At 41.5% G+C, this 18,116-nt stretch overlaps 1 protein-coding gene across 8 annotated transcripts in view; it reads left to right on the forward strand.

The window, feature by feature from the left end:
* Positions 1 to 9,732, forward strand: part of DCTN1 (dynactin subunit 1) — a 246,862-nt gene extending 237,130 nt beyond the window's left edge. For 7 of the 8 annotated variants that reach the window (XM_056545878.1, XM_056546015.1, XM_056545495.1 and 4 more), the window contains 2 exons: positions 2,500 to 2,589; positions 6,914 to 9,732. In XM_056545878.1, coding sequence (XP_056401853.1) covers positions 2,500 to 2,589; positions 6,914 to 7,051 — 228 coding nt within the window. In that variant the 3' untranslated portion in view covers positions 7,052 to 9,732. The remainder of the gene's footprint in view (positions 1 to 2,499; positions 2,590 to 6,913) is intronic. The other variant, XR_008848719.1, reaches the window with a different exon arrangement.
* The last annotated feature ends 8,384 nt before the right edge of the window (positions 9,733 to 18,116 follow it).

Below are 18,116 nucleotides of genomic sequence, written 5' to 3' on the forward strand. Positions count from 1 at the left end.
GAGGTCATCATACACAGAGGGGGGTACAGGACTGTGAGGTCATCCTACACAGGGGGGGGTACAGGACTGTGAGGTCATCCTACACAGAGGGGGGTACAGGACTGTGAGGTCATCCTACACAGAGGGGGGTACAGGACTGTGAGGTCATCGTACACAGAGGGGGGGTACAGGACTGTGAGGTCATCGTACACAGAGGGGGGTACAGGACTGTGAGGTCATCCTACACAGAGGGGGGTACAGGACTGTGAGGTCATCCTACACAGAGGGGGGTACAGGGACTGTGAGGTCATCCTACACAGAGGGGGGTACAGGACTGTGAGGTCATCCTACACAGAGGGGGGTACAGGACTGTGAGGTCATCCTACACAGAGGGGGTACAGGACTGTGAGGGTCATCCTACACAGAGGGGTACAGGACTGTGGGGTCATCCTACACAGAGGGGGAGGGGGTGGGGTTACAGGACTGAGAGGTCATCATACACAGAGGGGGTACAGGACTGTGAGGTCATCATACACAGAGGGGGTACAGGACTGTGAGGTCATCCTACACAGAGGGGGATACAGGACTGTGAGGTCATCCTACACAGAGGGGGTACAGGACTGTGTGGTCATCCTACATAGAGGGGGGTACAGGACTGTGAGGTCATCCTACAGAGGGGGTACAGGACTGTGAGGTCATCCTACACAGAGGGGTACAGGACTGTGAGGTCATCCTACACAGAGGGAGTGTACAGGACTGTGAGGTCATCCTACACAGAGGGGGTACAGGACTGTGAGGTCATCCTACACAGAGGGGGAGGGGGTGGGGGTTACAGGACTGAGAGGTCATCATACACAGAGGGGGTACAGGACTGTGAGGGTCATCATACACAGAGGGGGGTACAGGACTGTGAGGTCATCCTACACAGAGGGGGGTACAGGACACTGAGGCCATTCTACACAGAGGGGGTACAGGACTGTGAGGTCATTCTACACAGAGGGGGTTGGTACAGGACTGTGAGGTCATCCTACACAGAGGGGGTACAGGACTGTGGGGTCATCCTACACAGAGGGGGGTACAGGACTGTGAGGTCATTCTACACAGAGGGGGGTACAGGACTGTGAGGTCATCCTACACAGAGGGGGATACAGGACTGTGAGGTCATCCTACACAGAGGGGGGTACAGGACTGTTAGGTCATCCTACACAGAGGGGGTACAGGACTGTGAGGTCATTCTACACAGAGGGGGTTGGTACAGGACTGTGAGGTCATCCTACACAGAGGGGGTACAAGACTGTGGGGTCATCCTACACAGAGGGGGGTACAGGACTGTGAGGTCATTCTACACAGAGGGGGTACAGGACTGTGAGGTCATCCTACACAGAGGGGGATACAGGACTGTGAGGTCATCCTACACAGAGGGGGGTACAGGACTGTGAGGTCATCCTACACAGGGGGTACAGGACTGTGAGGTCATCCTACACAGAGGGGGTACAGGACTGTGAGGTCATCATATACAGAGGGGGGTACAGGACTGCGAGGTCATCCTACACAGAGGGGGGTACAGGACTGTGAGGTCATCCTACACAGAGGGGGTACAGGACTGTGAGGTCATCCTACACAGAGGGTGTACAGGACTGTGAGGTCATCCTACACAGAGGGGGATACAGGACTGAGGTCATCATACACAGAGGGGGATACAGGACTGTGAGGTCATCATACACAGAGGGGGATACAGGACTGTGAGGTCATCATACACAGAGGGGGATACAGGACTGTGAGGTCATCCTACACAGAGGGGGTACAGGACTGTGAGGTCATCCTACACAGAGGGGGGTACAGGACTGTTAGGTCATCCTACACAGAGGGGGGTACAGGACTGTGAGGTCATCCTACACAGAGGGGGGTACAGGACTGTTAGGTCATCCTACACAGAGGGGGGTACAGGACTGTGAGGTCATCCTACACAGAGGGGGTACAGGACTGTGAGGTCATCCTACACAGAGGGGGTACAGGACTGTGAGGTCATCCTACACAGAGGGGGTACAGGACTGTGAGGTCATCCTACACAGAGGGGGTACAGGACTGTGAGGTCATCCTACACAGAGGGGTACAGGACTGTGAGGTCATCCTACACAGAGGGGGTACAGGACTGTGAGGTCATCCTACACAGAGGGGGTACAGGACTGTGAGGTCATCCTACACAGAGGGGGTACAGGACTGTGAGGTCATCCTACACAGAGGGGGTACAGGACTGTGAGGTCATCCTACACAGAGGGGGTACAGGACTGTTAGGTCATCTTTCCAAGGAAATTACAAAGCATGATGTCATATTGATTAGTAAATCCTGAGCAGGAAATGGTTAGGATGACATCACACCGCTGTCATCCGGATCCTATGATTGTGATTGATGTGTATGAGGTCACTCTTTATCCTGGAGTCTTTGGTCATCCTTCCTATGACATCATGGTGGCTGTACTGTTTACATCACTTCCCCTCCTTTGTGTCTCCCATTGACAGGATGAAGTCCTAAAGGAGACCGTCTCCCAGTGCCCTGGGGCAAATGTCCCGACAGATTTCGCCACATTCCCCTCCTCAGATTTCATAAAGGTGAGAAACATCTCTGACCGCTCAGGGGTCAAAGTGCATGTGTGTCAGATGTACAGGGGGATAGATTATGTGTATATACACGGATAGTATATATGTAATGTGTATATATTAATAGTCCATGTGTGTTATGTGTATACACGGATAGTATATATGTAATGTGTATATATTAATAGTCCATGTGTGTTATGTGTATACACGGATAGTATATATGTAATGTGTATATATTAATAGTCCATGTGTGTTATGTGTATACACGGATAGTATATATGTAATGTGTATATATTAATAGTCCATGTGTGTTATGTGTATACATTGATAGTATATATGTAATGTGTATATATTACTAGTATATGTGGGTTGTGTGTATACACGGATAGTATATATGTAATGTGTATATATTAATAGTCCATGTGTGTTATGTGTATACACGGATAGTATATATGTAATGTGTATATATTAATAGTCCATGTGTGTTATGTGTATACACGGATAGTATATATGTAATGTGTATATATTAATAGTCCATGTGTGTTATGTGTATACATGGATAGTATATATGTAATGTGTATATATTAATAGTCCATGTGTGTTATGTGTATACACGGATAGTATATATGTAATGTGTATATATTAATAGTCCATGTGTGTTATGTGTATATACACGGATAGTATATATGTAATGTGTATATATTAATAGTCCATGTGTGTTATGTGTATATACACGGATAGTATATATGTAATGTGTATATATTAATAGTCCATGTGTGTTATGTGTATACACGGATAGTATATATGTAATGTGTATATATTAATAGTCCATGTGTGTTATGTGTATACATGGATAGTATATATGTAATGTGTATATATTAATAGTCCATGTGTGTTGTGTATACACGGATAGTATATATGTAATGTGTATATATTAATAGTCCATGTGTGTTGTGTATACACGGATAGTATATATGTAATGTGTATATATTAATAGTCCATGTGTGTTGTGTATACACGGATAGTATATATGTAATGTGTATATATTAATAGTCCATGTGTGTTATGTGTATACACGGATAGTATATATGTAATTTGTATATATTAATAGTCCATGTGTGTTGTGTGTATACACGTATAGTATACATGTAATGTGTATATACTAATAGTCCATGTGTGTTATGTGTATACACGGATAGTATATATGTAATGTGTATATACTAATAGTCCATGTGTGTTGTGTGTATACACGGATAGTATATATGTAATGTGTATATATTAATAGTCCATGTGTGTTGTGTGTATACACGGATAGTATATATGTAATGTGTATATATTAATAGTCCATGTGTGTTATGTGTATACACGGATAGTATATATGTAATGTGTATATATTAATAGTCCATGTGTGTTATGTGTATACACGGATAGTATATATGTAATGTGTATATATTAATAGTCCATGTGTATACACGGATAGTATATATGTAATGTGTATATATTAATAGTCCATGTGTGTTGTGTGTATACACGGATAGTATATATGTAATGTGTATATATTACTAGTATATGTGGGTTGTGTGTATACACGGATAGTATATATGTAATGTGTATATATTAATAGTCCATGTGTGTTATGTGTATACACGGATAGTATATATGTAATGTGTATATATTAATAGTCCATGTGTGTTATGTGTATACACGGATAGTATATATGTAATGTGTATATACTAATAGTCCATGTGTGTTGTGTGTATACACGGATAGTATATATGTAATGTGTATATATTAATAGTCCATGTGTGTTGTGTGTATACACGGATAGTATATATGTAATGTGTATATATTAATAGTCCATGTGTGTTATGTGTATACACGGATAGTATATGTGTTATGTGTATATATTAATAGTCCATGTGTGTTGTGTGTACACGGATAGTATATATGTAATGTGTATATATTAATAGTCCATGTGTGTTGTGTGTATACACGGATAGTATATATGTAATGTGTATATATTAATAGTCCATGTGTGTTGTGTGTACACGGATAGTATATATGTAATGTGTATATATTAATAGTCCATGTGTGTTATGTGTATACATGGATAGTATATATGTAATGTGTATATATTAATAGTCCATGTGTGTTATGTGTATACACGGATAGTATATATGTAATGTGTATATATTAATAGTCCATGTGTGTTATGTGTATACACGGATAGTATATATGTAATGTGTATATATTAATAGTCCATGTGTGTTATGTGTATACACGGATAGTATATATGTAATGTGTATATATTAATAGTCTATGTGTGTTATGTGTATACACGGATAGTATATATGTAATGTGTATATATTAATAGTCCATGTGTGTTATGTGTATACACGGATAGTATATATGTAATGTGTATATATTAATAGTCCATGTGTGTTATGTGTATACACTGATAGTATATATGTAATGTGTATATATTAATAGTCCATGTGTGTTATGTGTATACACGGATAGTATATATGTAATGTGTATATATTAATAGTCCATGTGTGTTGTGTGTACACGGATAGTATATATGTAATGTGTATATATTAATAGTCCATGTGTGTTATGTGTATACACGGATAGTATATATGTAATGTGTATATATTAATAGTCCATGTGTATACACGGATAGTATATATGTAATGTGTATATATTAATAGTCCATGTGTGTTGTGTATACACGGATAGTATATATGTAATGTGTATATATTAATAGTCCATGTGTGTTGTGTGTATACACGGATAGTATATATGTAATGTGTATATATTAATAGTCCATGTGTGTTATGTGTATACACGGATAGTATATATGTAATGTGTATATATTAATAGTCCATGTGTGTTGTGTGTATACACGGATAGTATATATGTAATGTGTATATATTACTAGTATATGTGGGTTGTGTGTATACACGGATAGTATATATGTAATGTGTATATATTAATAGTCCATGTGTGTTGTGTGTATACACGGATAGTATATATGTAATGTGTATATATTAATAGTCCATGTGTGTTATGTGTATACACGGATAGTATATATGTAATGTGTATATATTAATAGTCCATGTGTGTTGTGTGTATACACGGATAGTATATATGTAATGTGTATATATTAATAGTCCATGTGTGTTATGTGTATACACTGATAGTATATATGTAATGTGTATATATTAATAGTCCATGTGTGTTATGTGTATACACGGATAGTATATATGTAATGTGTATATATTAATAGTCCATGTGTGTTGTGTGTACACGGATAGTATATATGTAATGTGTATATATTAATAGTCCATGTGTGTTATGTGTATACACGGATAGTATATATGTAATGTGTATATATTAATAGACCATGTGTGTTATGTGTATACACGGATAGTATATATGTAATGTGTATATATTACTAGTATATGTGTGTTATGTGTATACACAGATAGTATATATGTAATGTGTATATATTAATAGTCCATGTGTGTTATGTGTATACACGGATAGTATATATGTAATGTGTATATATTAATAGTCCATGTGTGTTGTGTATATACACGTATAGTATATATGTAATGTGTATATATTAATAGACCATGTGTGTTGTGTATACACAGATAGTATATATGTAATGTGTATATATCAATAGTCCATGTGTATACACGGATAGTATATATGTAATGTGTATATATTAATAGACCATGTGTGTTATGTGTATACACGGATAGTATATATGTAATGTGTATATATTAATAGTCCATGTGTGTTGTGTATATACACGTATAGTATATATGTAATGTGTATATATTAATAGACCATGTGTGTTGTGTATACACAGATAGTATATATGTAATGTGTATATATCAATAGTCCATGTGTATACACGGATAGTATATATGTAATGTGTATATATTAATAGTCCATGTGTGTTGTGTGTATACACGGATAGTATATATGTAATGTGTATATATTCATAGTCCATATGTGTTATGTGTATACACGGATAGTATATATGTAATGTGTATATATTAATAGCCCATGTGTGTTGTGTGTATACACGGATAGTATATATGTGTTATATGAAAAGTCCATATATCAGCTTTTTTCCCAACCAGTGTGCCTCCAGCTGTTGCGAAACTACAATTCCCAGCATGCCCGGACAGCCTTTGGCTGTCCGGGCATGCTGGGAGTTGTAGTTTCGCAACAGCTGGAGGCACACTGGTTGGGAAACACTGCCATATATGTTGTGTGTATACATGGATATTACAGTAACCACTTATTCTTTGTCATCCAGGCCAAAGAGGAGAAGAGAGAAGACACGGTGTTGGTGGGTAAGGTGACCCTCCCCTGCCAGCGTGGCCAGGAGCAGATCCACCGCCTGGTCCTGACCCCTGACCAGCTGCACCAGCTCCACGAGCGGCTGATCTGCTGAGGAGACCCCGAGACCCCCACTTACTATTTATCATGTTCTAGAACTGGGTCCTAATACGAAGTATGTGCCCCCCCTCCCGGCGGCTGCGGACAATGCCGTGTGGATCGCCCCCCGGGCTTCTGCTCTTCCCGCTTTGGTTTCTTAATTTTTGGGACATTAACTCTTCCTGAGCTGCACTACAGTATATGAGATCTACACTGTCCTGTATCACATTCAATGTAGACGACTTGTGCAAGTAAACAGGAGGCGCTAGACGTACCGTGTACTAAAGAGTGTCATAAATGTACTCTGCATCCCAGCATGCTCTGCGGTAACCATTCCATGCATCCTTCATATAGGCACCTTTTTTTTTAAAGTGGAACTCCACATGCTAAAGTAATAACATCCCACCCCTGATGCAAAATCACTAGTTGGCAGGATTTTTAAAAGCATTTCCTGTCCTTAAAGTGGTACTCCGCTGGAAAACGCTTCTTTTTTTTTTCCACATCAACTGGTGCCAGATTTGTAAATGACTTCTATTTAAAAAAAAAAAAAATCTTAATCCTTCCAGTACTTATCAGCTGCTGAAGTTGAGTTGTTCTTTTCTGTCTGACAACAGTGCTCTCTGCTGACACCTCTGGCTGTCTCAGGAACTGTCCAGAGCAGGATGGGTTTGCTATGGGGATTTGCTCCTACTCTGGACAGTTCCTGAGACAGACAGAGGTGTCAGCAGAGAGCACTGTGGTCAGACAGAAAAGAACTCCACTTCAGCAGCTGATAAGTACTGGAAGGATTAAGATTTTTTTTTTTTTTACAGAAGTAATTTACAAAGCTGTTTAACTCTTTTTTTGAACCAGCTGATATGAAAAAAAAAATGTTTTTCACTGGAATACCCTTTAACTCCTTCATCTAGCATCATTTACCTTAAAGGGGTACTCCGGTGGAAAACATTTTTTTTTTAAATGAACTGGTGCCAGAAAGTTAAACAGATTTGTAAATGACTGTTAAAAAATCTTTACCCTTCCAGTACTTTTTAGCAGCTGTATTCTACAGAGGAAATTCTATGCTTTTTGAATTTCTTTTTTGTCTTCTCCACAGTGCTCTCTGGTGACACCTGATGCCCGTATCAGGAACTTTCCAGAGCAGGAGAAAATCAACATTGTAAACCTATGCTGCTCTGGACAGTTCCTGACACAGACAGCAGGTGTCAGCAGAGAGCACTGTGGACAAGACCAAAAAAAGATATTCAAAAAGTATAGAATTTCCTTTGTAGCATACATCTGCTAAAAAGTACTGGAAGGATTAAGATTTTTTTAATAGAAGTGATTTACAAATCTGTTTAACTTTCTGGCACCAGTTGATTAAAAAAAAAAATAATAATAATGTTTTCCACCGGAGTACCTCTGGGGCATTCCAGTGAAAAACATTTTTTTTTCATATCAGCTGACTCCAAAAAAGTTAAAACAGCTTTGTAAATTACTTCTATAAAAAAAAATAAAAAATTAATCCTTTCAGTACTTATCAGCTGCTGAAGTTGAGTTTCTCTTTTCTGTCTGACAACAGGGCTCTCTGTTGAGCTGGCTGTCTCAGGAACTGTCCATAGTAGGAGCAAATCCCCATAGAAAACCTATCCTGCTCTGGACAGTTCCTGAGACAGATAGAGGTGTCAGCAGAGAGCACTGTGGTCAGACAGAAAAGAACAACTCAACTTCAGCAGCTGATAAGTACTGGAAGGATTAAGATTTTTTTTATAGAAGTAATTTACAATTCTGTTTAACTTTTTGGAGCCAGTTGATGTGAAAAAAATAGTTTTTCACTGGAATACCCCTTTAATCAGGGGATAGGGCCAATGTGAGGTATGGCCCTGCCTATGCAAAGTGCACTAATCAGGGGTGGAGCCATTGAAAACCAGGGCCCCATCGATGCAGAGCTTGTGCTAATCAGATGTGGAACCATCATGAGACATGGCCCCGCCCATACAGAAAGTAAAGTATTCAGGGGTGGAGCCAATGTGAAACATGGCTCCGCCCATGCATATAGTGCACAAATCAGGGGTGGAGCAATTGTATTCACCATTAAGGTGGAGGAGGTCATTAAACTCCTCCCAGATCTTTAGTATGTGGGCGGGGATTTCTGTTAAAGGGGTTTTCCACTCTGCTATTTATACCTACAAGGAAGGAGGGGAACTCCACTGCCTACATGAGTGTTTCCAAACCAGGGTGCAAAACTACAACTCCCAGCATGCACTCCCGATCCCGTATACACTAGCAAATGTATTGTGCAGGGGGACTCTTGCCCAACCCTTCTCTCCTCTGACATCAAGAGTCGACAGAGAGTTGAGAGGCCATTGTACACATAGATCAGTGTGCCTCCAGCTGTTGCAAAACTACAACTCCCAGCAAGCTGGGAGTTGTAGTTTTGCAACAGCTGGAGGCACACTGGTTGGGAAATGCTGGCCTAGAGAACAGTTCCCCCTTAGCCTTTTTTGGCAGAGACATCTCGGTGTGGAGTGCCCCTTTAATCCCATGTAGTTGGACGTTCTTAAAGTGCCTTTCTACATCAATGTTATCTCATGTTACCGCTACCGGGAGTTTCCTCCTTTTTGTGGGCGGAGTCAGACTATGCCCCTCCCCCTGTTCTGGCGCAGTCGCCTTCTACTCCGCTCTGATGTGTTATACTGGACAATAAACGCTGAGCTTGCACCGCGCCTCCTGTCACATTTTATAAATTCTCTTCATGGTGCTCATTCTGTTCCTAGGAAAGCAGAGTGATTTTTACAGCTGTCACCCAGCTTTCCTAGACTCTGCAATGATGGAGCATCACTTCCTGTATTACTGCTCATTTCCTTCCCAGTCATCTTAAAAAGTTGTGTGACGACGGTAGACTATGTAAAAGTTATTAAGGAAGTCCTCCAGCTTTCCCAGATTCCTGAGCGTGATGTTTTCATAGCTATATATATGGGAGAAAGATTATACCATTTTCATAACAATTAAATGTACTGCTCAGGATACTAGGAAAGCTGGGTGACAACTTCTGTAGACACTGTAATAGCCATTTTGGTTGTTATTCAGCTTTCGCAGATTCCTGAGCATGAAATGTTCATAAGTTATATGGGAGTGGGACAAAACAATTTGCATAATAATTAAAATGTCATTGCTCAGGATTCTGGGAAAGTTGTGTGACAATCAAAATGGCCAGCTGTTATAGCATTGTCCTAAGTTGTCACCTTGCGTTCCCTGACTTTTTCCTTTTTTTTTTTTTTGCCTGTCTTTCATTATAACTATGAAGATTTCATGCTCGGAAATCTGGGAAAGCTGGGTGACAATCAAAATGGCTGCTTTAACAGTTCCCAACAGCCATCTTTCCTACACTCCTCATAAACAACTTTTCCTAATTATAAAACAATATATCCTGAACCCCCATATAACTATGAAGGCTTCATTCCCAGGATTCTGGGAAAGCTGGATGAGAAACAAAATGGCTAATATAAATTTTGGATTTTTTTTTTTTTTTTTTTTTTTAATCAACTGGTGCCAGAAAGTTGAACAGATTTGTAAATTACTTCTATTAAAACATCTTAATCCTTCCAGTACTCATCAGCTGCTGTAGGATCCACAGGAAGTTCTTTTCTTTTAGAATTTCCTTTCTGTCTGACCACAGTGCTCTCTGCTGACACCTCTGTCCATGTCAGGAACTGTCCAGAGCAGGAGAGGTTTGCTATGGGGATTTGCTCCTTTTTGGACAGTTTCTAAAATGAACAGAGGTGTCAGCAGAGAGCACTGTGGTCAGACTGAAAAGAAATTTAAAAAGAAAAGAACTTATTGTGGAGCATACAGCTGCTGATGAGTCCTGGAAGGATTAAGATGTTTTAACAGAAGTCATTTACAAATCTGTTCAACTTTCTGGCACCAGTTGATTTAAAAAAATGTTTTCCTGTGGAATACCCCTTTAAGGCTACGTTCACACGGGCAAATTACCTGCAGAATTTCCGCAACGTATTTTCTGCTGAAAATCCGCAGCGGATTTTGCTACCATTGACTTCAATGGGTCTGAAGGAAAATCTGCAAATCTGCCTCTAGAACAGATTTTCTGCTGACACATTGAAGTCAATGGTAGCAAAATCCGCTGCGGATTTTCCGCAGCAAATACGCTGGGGAAAATCCGCAGGTAATCCGCCCGTGTGAATGCACCTTAAGGGCTGTTACCTAACTATCCCAGACTTTTCACTGACAAAAGCATTACTAGGAAATATTGTTATTGAGGAGTGTGGGAAAGTTGGGTGACTGCCCAGTTCCGAGACCTTTTGGTCTATGAAGACATTAGACAGACTGTACATTCCATTAGGGTTGTCACCCAGCTTTTCCACACTTTATTGTCCCTTATCCAGTAGCGCTATATCACCTCATAACGATCTGGAATCTTGTAAAGCTGGGTTGGGGGTCCATTTTATTCTGAACAGGTTTGGATTGCAGAGGGGGACGCTCTTTATGAGTAAGCAGGAACTGCAGCCAGCGGGAATCTCCGCCAGCGCCTGACGTCTCCAGCAGCCGCGTCTGTGAGGAGTAACAGATGGTGGAAAGATTCCGCATCGGCCGCTGTAAATATTTACCCGTGCGCCGGAATACACTTCCGAGGAAAGAGGAGAATGGTTTACACCGCGCCGGGCGCTAATACACGCCGCTCCTTCAGCCATCAGAAAGGAAGCATTATACCTGCACCGATACACTGTAACAAACTACTGTCAGGTGTAATGGTCTTATCCTGGTCACATTGTAACAAACCTCTGCTGTGAGAAGATCAGATCTAAACTAAAATGCTGCCGCCTGCCTTATACTTCTACTTATCTCACAGCTGAGGATAGTTACAATGTATCAGTGCAGGCAAGAATGAATATTTAACCCCTTAAGGACTTAGCCCATTTTCACCTAATCAACTGGGGCCAGAAAGTTAAACAGATTTGTAAATTACTTCTATTAAAAAAATCTTACTCCTTCCAGTACTTATTAGGGGCTGTATACTACAAAGGAAATGGTTTTTCTTTTTGGATTTCTCTTCTGTCATGACCACAATGCTCTCTGCTGACATCTCTGTCCATTTTAGGAACTGTCCAGAGCAGTGTATGTTTGCTTTGGGGGATTTTCTCCTGCTCTGGACTGTTCCTAAAATGGACAGCAGAGAGCACTGTGGTCATGACAGAAGAGAAATCCAAAAAGAAATGCATTTCCCCTCTAGTATACAGCCCCCAAAAAGTACTGGAAGGATTAAGATTTTTTTTATAGAAGTAATTTACAAATCTGTTTAACTTTCTGGCCCCAGAGGATTTAAAAAAAAAAAAACTGTCGAGAGCTCGTGATGTCATAGCTCCGCCCCCTCATGATGTCATGCCCCCTTCCATATGCTTGCATTGAGGGGTGGGGTGTGACATAATGAGGGGGCGGGGCCATGACGTCACAAACTCCCGACACCGTCTCCAGCGTTCAGAACAGTTCCAAACGCTAAGCAGCGGAGTACCCCTTTAAGGTGTGTAGGTCCTGACTGACCTGCACTGATACATTGTTACTATCCTCAGCTGTGAGATGTTTTTAGCTTTGCATTGAACAAGCCCACAAGCTGTATGATCTTCAATTCATTTCACTTTCTACTTGCTGTCAGTGAATGGAACTTTTTTTATTTTTATTTAATGCATTAAAAAAATGTAATAAAATAACTGTTCCATTCACTGACAGCAAGTAGAGGTCTTGTGACTGTAACACTCAGACTATTTTATAAAGCAGCAGATGTCCTCCTCATACAGTGCTGATATATACAGTAATCAGGGCTCCGGCCCTTTAAATACTTTGTTTACCTTCCGGCTAATAGCGCAGATGTTTTCAGGACAGTAAACAGGATCACATGACCTCGGCTCGGATACGGTATCATAGGTGTACCGCCCAGGACTAATAGCAGAAGTTGCGGTGTCCTCATTTGCGCATTACACAACGCATTTCATCATCTTACATGATGTCTCTAGGACTTTGGTCAGGTCATGTGACGTCACCGGCGCTGTGCACACTTCCCTAACGTGTGGTGCAACAGGGGTGACCCCGGGGCCTCAACTATTTTGTTTTGACTCCAAGCCCAAAATTTTGACTCCTATAATTTTTTACTATTTGACCTGAGGATCCGCATGAGGCTCATTTCCTTTTCAAATATTATTTTTTTATTTTTTTTTATTTATTTAGTGGAAAAAAAATTGGGGGAATTGTACTAGTAATTAAACTAGTAATTAGAGATGAGCGAACTTACAATAAATTCGATTCGTCACGAACTTCTCGGCTCGGCAGTTGATGACTTTTCCTGCATAAATTAGTTCAGCTTTCCGGTGCTCCCGTGGGCTGGAAAAGGTGGATACAGTCCTAGGAGACTCTTACCTAGGACTGTATCCACCTTTTCCAGCCCACCGGAGCACCGGAAAGCTGAACTAATTTATGCAGGAAAAGTCATCAACTGCCGAGCCGAGAAGTTCGTGACGAATCGAATTTACTGTAAGTTCGCTTATCTCTACTAGTAATTAAATATTAACCCCGTAAATGGCTGATTTAATACACCACATACAACTGCGTGCGGTGACACCATTTTTATATATATTTTTTTTATTTGGCAAAAAAAAATTTTTAAGGATTTTTTTCCATTTTTAACACAATTTCTGTAATTTATATAAATTTATTAGTAATTTTAAATAATAATGGTAGTAGTAGGTGACACAATTTTGTGTGTTTTACCAATACCAAATTATTATTATTTTTTTATTTTTATTTTTTTTATTTGGATTAAAACTATTTAGGAATTTTAGTAGTAATTTAGTAACTAGTTTTAATAATAATAATAATAATAATAATACTGGAATTGTTTACACAATTCTGTGTGTGGTGATACCCATTTTTTTAAATTTGGGAAATGCAATAGTTATTTAAAAAAAAAAAAAATAATGATAATATATATGTGTGTGTGTGTGTGTATATATAATTAATATACTTTGTAAATGTTTTCCAGTAGAGTTCCCCTTTAAATATTTTCCAAAAAAAATAAAAATATATATGTATGTGTGTATATATATATATATATATATATATATACACGTATATAAATATTTATTCTGTGGAAACATTTTTTTTTTTTTAAAGGGGAACACTAAACACTACTGGAATTTTTTATTTTATTTTTTTTTTATTTTTTTTTCAACTTTAAGTCAACTGGTGCCAGAAAGTTAAACAGATTTGTAAATTACTTCTATTTAAAAATCTTAATCCTTCCAGTACTTATCAGCTGCTGTATGTTCCAGAGGAAGTTCTTTTCTTTTTGAATTTCCTTTCTGTCTGACCACAGTGCTCTCTGCTGACACCTGTGTCCAGAGTAGAAGCAAATCCCCATAGCAAACCTCTCCTGCTCTGGGCAGTTGCTGACATGGACAGAGGTGTCAGCAGAGAGCACTGTGGTCAGACAGAAAATAAATTGAATACATTCAAAAAGAAAATAACTTCCTGTGGAGCATACAGCAGCTGATAAGTACTGGAAGGATTAAGATTTTTAAATAGTAATAATTAAGTAATTTACAATATCTGTTTAACTTTCTGATACCTCCAGTGGAGTACCCCTTTAATAGGAGGAGGCTTTTTTTTTTCTTATAAACACAATTTTTTGTTTTTGTTTTTGTTTACAGCACTGCAACCTGAGCCTCTGAGGCAGTTTCCCAACCAGAGTGCCTCCAGCTGTTGCAAAACTTCAACTCCCAGCTTGCCCGGACAGCCTTTGGCTGTCCGGGCATTCTGGGAGTTGTAGTTTTGGAACAGCTGGAGGTGCCCTGGTTGGGAAACTCTGCCTCAGAGGCTCAGGTTGCAGTGTTCTTCCACCATGCTTTACCCTGCAGCTCTGCTTTATTAGGCTACAGCTATGATCAATGATTCTGGCTGCATTAGTCTCTTGGAGCCTCCACTAGTCTGAGAGGCTCAGGCTGCCTTTCTCTCTTCCCCGTACTTTACACTGCAGCACATCTTTTATTTTATTATTATTATTATTATTAGTCAATGACTCCAGCTTAGATTTTTAGCTTGCTTGGTAGTCTAAAATCCTTGTGCTTTAGCTCTCCTCTCTGCTTTACACTGCAGCTTTAGCTGTCCTCCCTGCTTTACACTGCAGCTTTAGCTCTCCTCCCTGCTTTACACTGCAGCTTTAGCTCTCCTCCCTGCTTTACACTGCAGCTTTAGCTCTCCTCCCTGCTTTACACTGCAGCTTTAGCTGTCCTCCCTGCTTTACACTGCAGCTTTAGCTCTCCTCTCTGCTTTACACTGCAGCTTTAGCTCTCCTCTCTGCTTTACACTGCAGCTTTAGCTGTCCTTTCTGCTTTACACTGCAGCTTTAGCTGTCCTCCATGCTTTACACTGCAGCTTTAGCTCTCCTCTCTGCTTTACACTGCAGCTTTAGCTGTCCTCTATGCTTTACACTGCAGCTTTAGCTGTCCTCTCTGCTTTACACTGCAGCTTTAGCTCTCCTCCCTGCTTTACACTGCAGCTTTAGCTCTCCTCCCTGCTTTACACTGCAGCTTTAGCTGTCCTCTCTGCTTTACACTGCAGCTTTAGCTCTCCTCCCTGCTTTACACTGCAGCTTTAGCTCTCCTCTCTGCTTTACACTGCAGCTTTAGCTCTCCTCCCTGCTTTACACTGCAGCTTTAGCTCTCCTCCATGCTTTACACTGCAGCTTTAGCTGTCCTCCATGCTTTACACTGCAGCTTTAGCTGTCCTCCATGCTTTACACTGCAGCTTTAGCTGTCCTCCATGCTTTACACTGCAGCTTTAGCTCTCCTCCCTGCTTTACACTGTAGCTTTAGCTGTCCTCCATGCTTTACACTGCAGCTTTAGCTCTCCTCCCTGCTTTACACTGCAGCTTTAGCTCTCCTCCCTGCTTTACACTGCAGCTTTAGCTCTCCTCCCTGCTTTACACTGTAGCTTTAGCTGTCCTCCATGCTTTACACTGCAGCTTTAGCTCTCCTCCCTGCTTTACACTGCAGCTTTAGCTCTCCTCCCTGCTTTACACTGCAGCTTTAGCTGTCCTCCCTGCTTTACACTGCAGCTTTAGCTGTCCTCTCTGCTTTACACTGCAGCTTTAGCTCTCCTCCCTGCTTTACACTGCAGCTTTAGCTCTCCTCCCTGCTTTACACTGCAGCTTTAGCTGTCCTCCCTGCTTTACACTGCAGCTTTAGCTCTCCTCCCTGCTTTACACTGCAGCTTTAGCTCTCCTCCCTGCTTTACACTGCAGCTTTAGCTCTCCTCTCTGCTTTACACTGCAGCTTTAGCTCTCCTCCCTGCTTTACACTGCAGCTTTAGCTCTCCTCCCTGCTTTACACTGCAGCTTTAGCTCTCCTCTCTGCTTTACACTGCAGCTTTAGCTCTCCTCCCTGCTTTACACTGCAGCTTTAGCTCTCCTCCCTGCTTTACACTGCAGCTTTAGCTGTCCTCCCTGCTTTACACTGCAGCTTTAGCTGTCCTCCCTGCTTTACACTGCAGCTTTAGCTCTCCTCCCTGCTTTACACTGCAGCTTTAGCTCTCCTCTCTGCTTTACACTGCAGCTTTAGCTCTCCTCCCTGCTTTACACTGCAGCTTTAGCTCTCCTCCCTGCTTTACACTGCAGCTTTAGCTCTCCTCCCTGCTTTACACTGCAGCTTTAGCTCTCCTCCCTGCTTTACACTGCAGCTTTAGCTGTCCTTTCTGCTTTACACTGCAGCTTTAGCTGTCCTCTTTGATTTACACTGCAGCTTTAGCTGTCCTCCCTGCTTTACACTGCAGCTTTAGCTCTCCTCCCTGCTTTACACTGCAGCTTTAGCTCTCCTCCCTGCTTTACACTGCAGCTTTAGCTCTCCTCCCTGCTTTTACACTGCAGCTTTAGCTCTCCTCTCTGCTTTACACTGCAGCTTTAGCTCTCCTCCCTGCTTTACACTGCTTTACACTGCAGCTTTAGCTGTCCTCTCTGCTTTACACTGCAGCTTTAGCTGTCCTCTCTGCTTTACACTGCAGCTTTAGCTCTCCTCCCTGCTTTACACTGCAGCTTTAGCTCTCCTCCCTGCTTTACACTGCAGCTTTAGCTCTCCTCCCTGCTTTACACTGCAGCTTTAGCTCTCCTCTCTGCTTTACACTGCAGCTTTAGCTCTCCTCCCTGCTTTACACTGCAGCTTTAGCTCTCCTCCCTGCTTTACACTGCAGCTTTAGCTCTCCTCTCTGCTTTACACGGCAGCTTTAGCTGTCCTCCCTGCTTTACACTGCAGCTTTAGCTCTCCTCCATGCTTTACACTGCAGCTTTAGCTGTCCTCCCTGCTTTACACTGCAGCTTTAGCTGTCCTCCATGCTTTACACTGCAGCTTTAGCTCTTCTCCATGCTTTACACTGCAGCTTTAGCTCTCCTCCCTGCTTTACACTGCAGCTTTAGCTCTCCTCCCTGCTTTACACTGCAGCTTTAGCTCTCCTCCCTGCTTTACACTGCAGCTTTAGCTCTCCTCCCTGCTTTACACTGCAGCTTTAGCTCTCCTCCATGCTTTACACTGCAGCTTTAGCTCTCCTCCCTGCTTTACACTGCAGCTTTAGCTGTCCTCCCTGCTTTACACTGCAGCTTTAGCTCTCCTCCCTGCTTTACACTGCAGCTTTAGCTGCTCCTCCATGCTTTACACTGCAGCTTTAGCTCTCCTCCATGCTTTACACTGCAGCTTTAGCTGTCCTCTCTGCTTACACTGCAGCTTTAGCTGTCCTCCCTGCTTTACACTGCAGCTTTAGCTCTCCTCCATGCTTTACACTGCAGCTTTAGCTGTCCTCCCTGCTTTACACTGCAGCTTTAGCTCTCCTCCCTGCTTTACACTGCAGCTTTAGCTCTCCTACATGCTTTACACTGCAGCTTTAGCTCTCCTCCATGCTTTACACTGCAGCTTTAGCTCTCCTCCCTGCTTTACACTGCAGCTTTAGCTCTCCTCCCTGCTTTACACTGCAGCTTTAGCTGTCCTCCCTGCTTTACACTGCAGCTTTAGCTCTCCTCCCTGCTTTACACTGCAGCTTTAGCTCTCCTCCCT

Source organism: Hyla sarda, chromosome 1 (assembly GCF_029499605.1).
Source record: "Hyla sarda isolate aHylSar1 chromosome 1, aHylSar1.hap1, whole genome shotgun sequence".
NCBI classification, from domain to species: Eukaryota; Metazoa; Chordata; class Amphibia; order Anura; family Hylidae; genus Hyla; species Hyla sarda.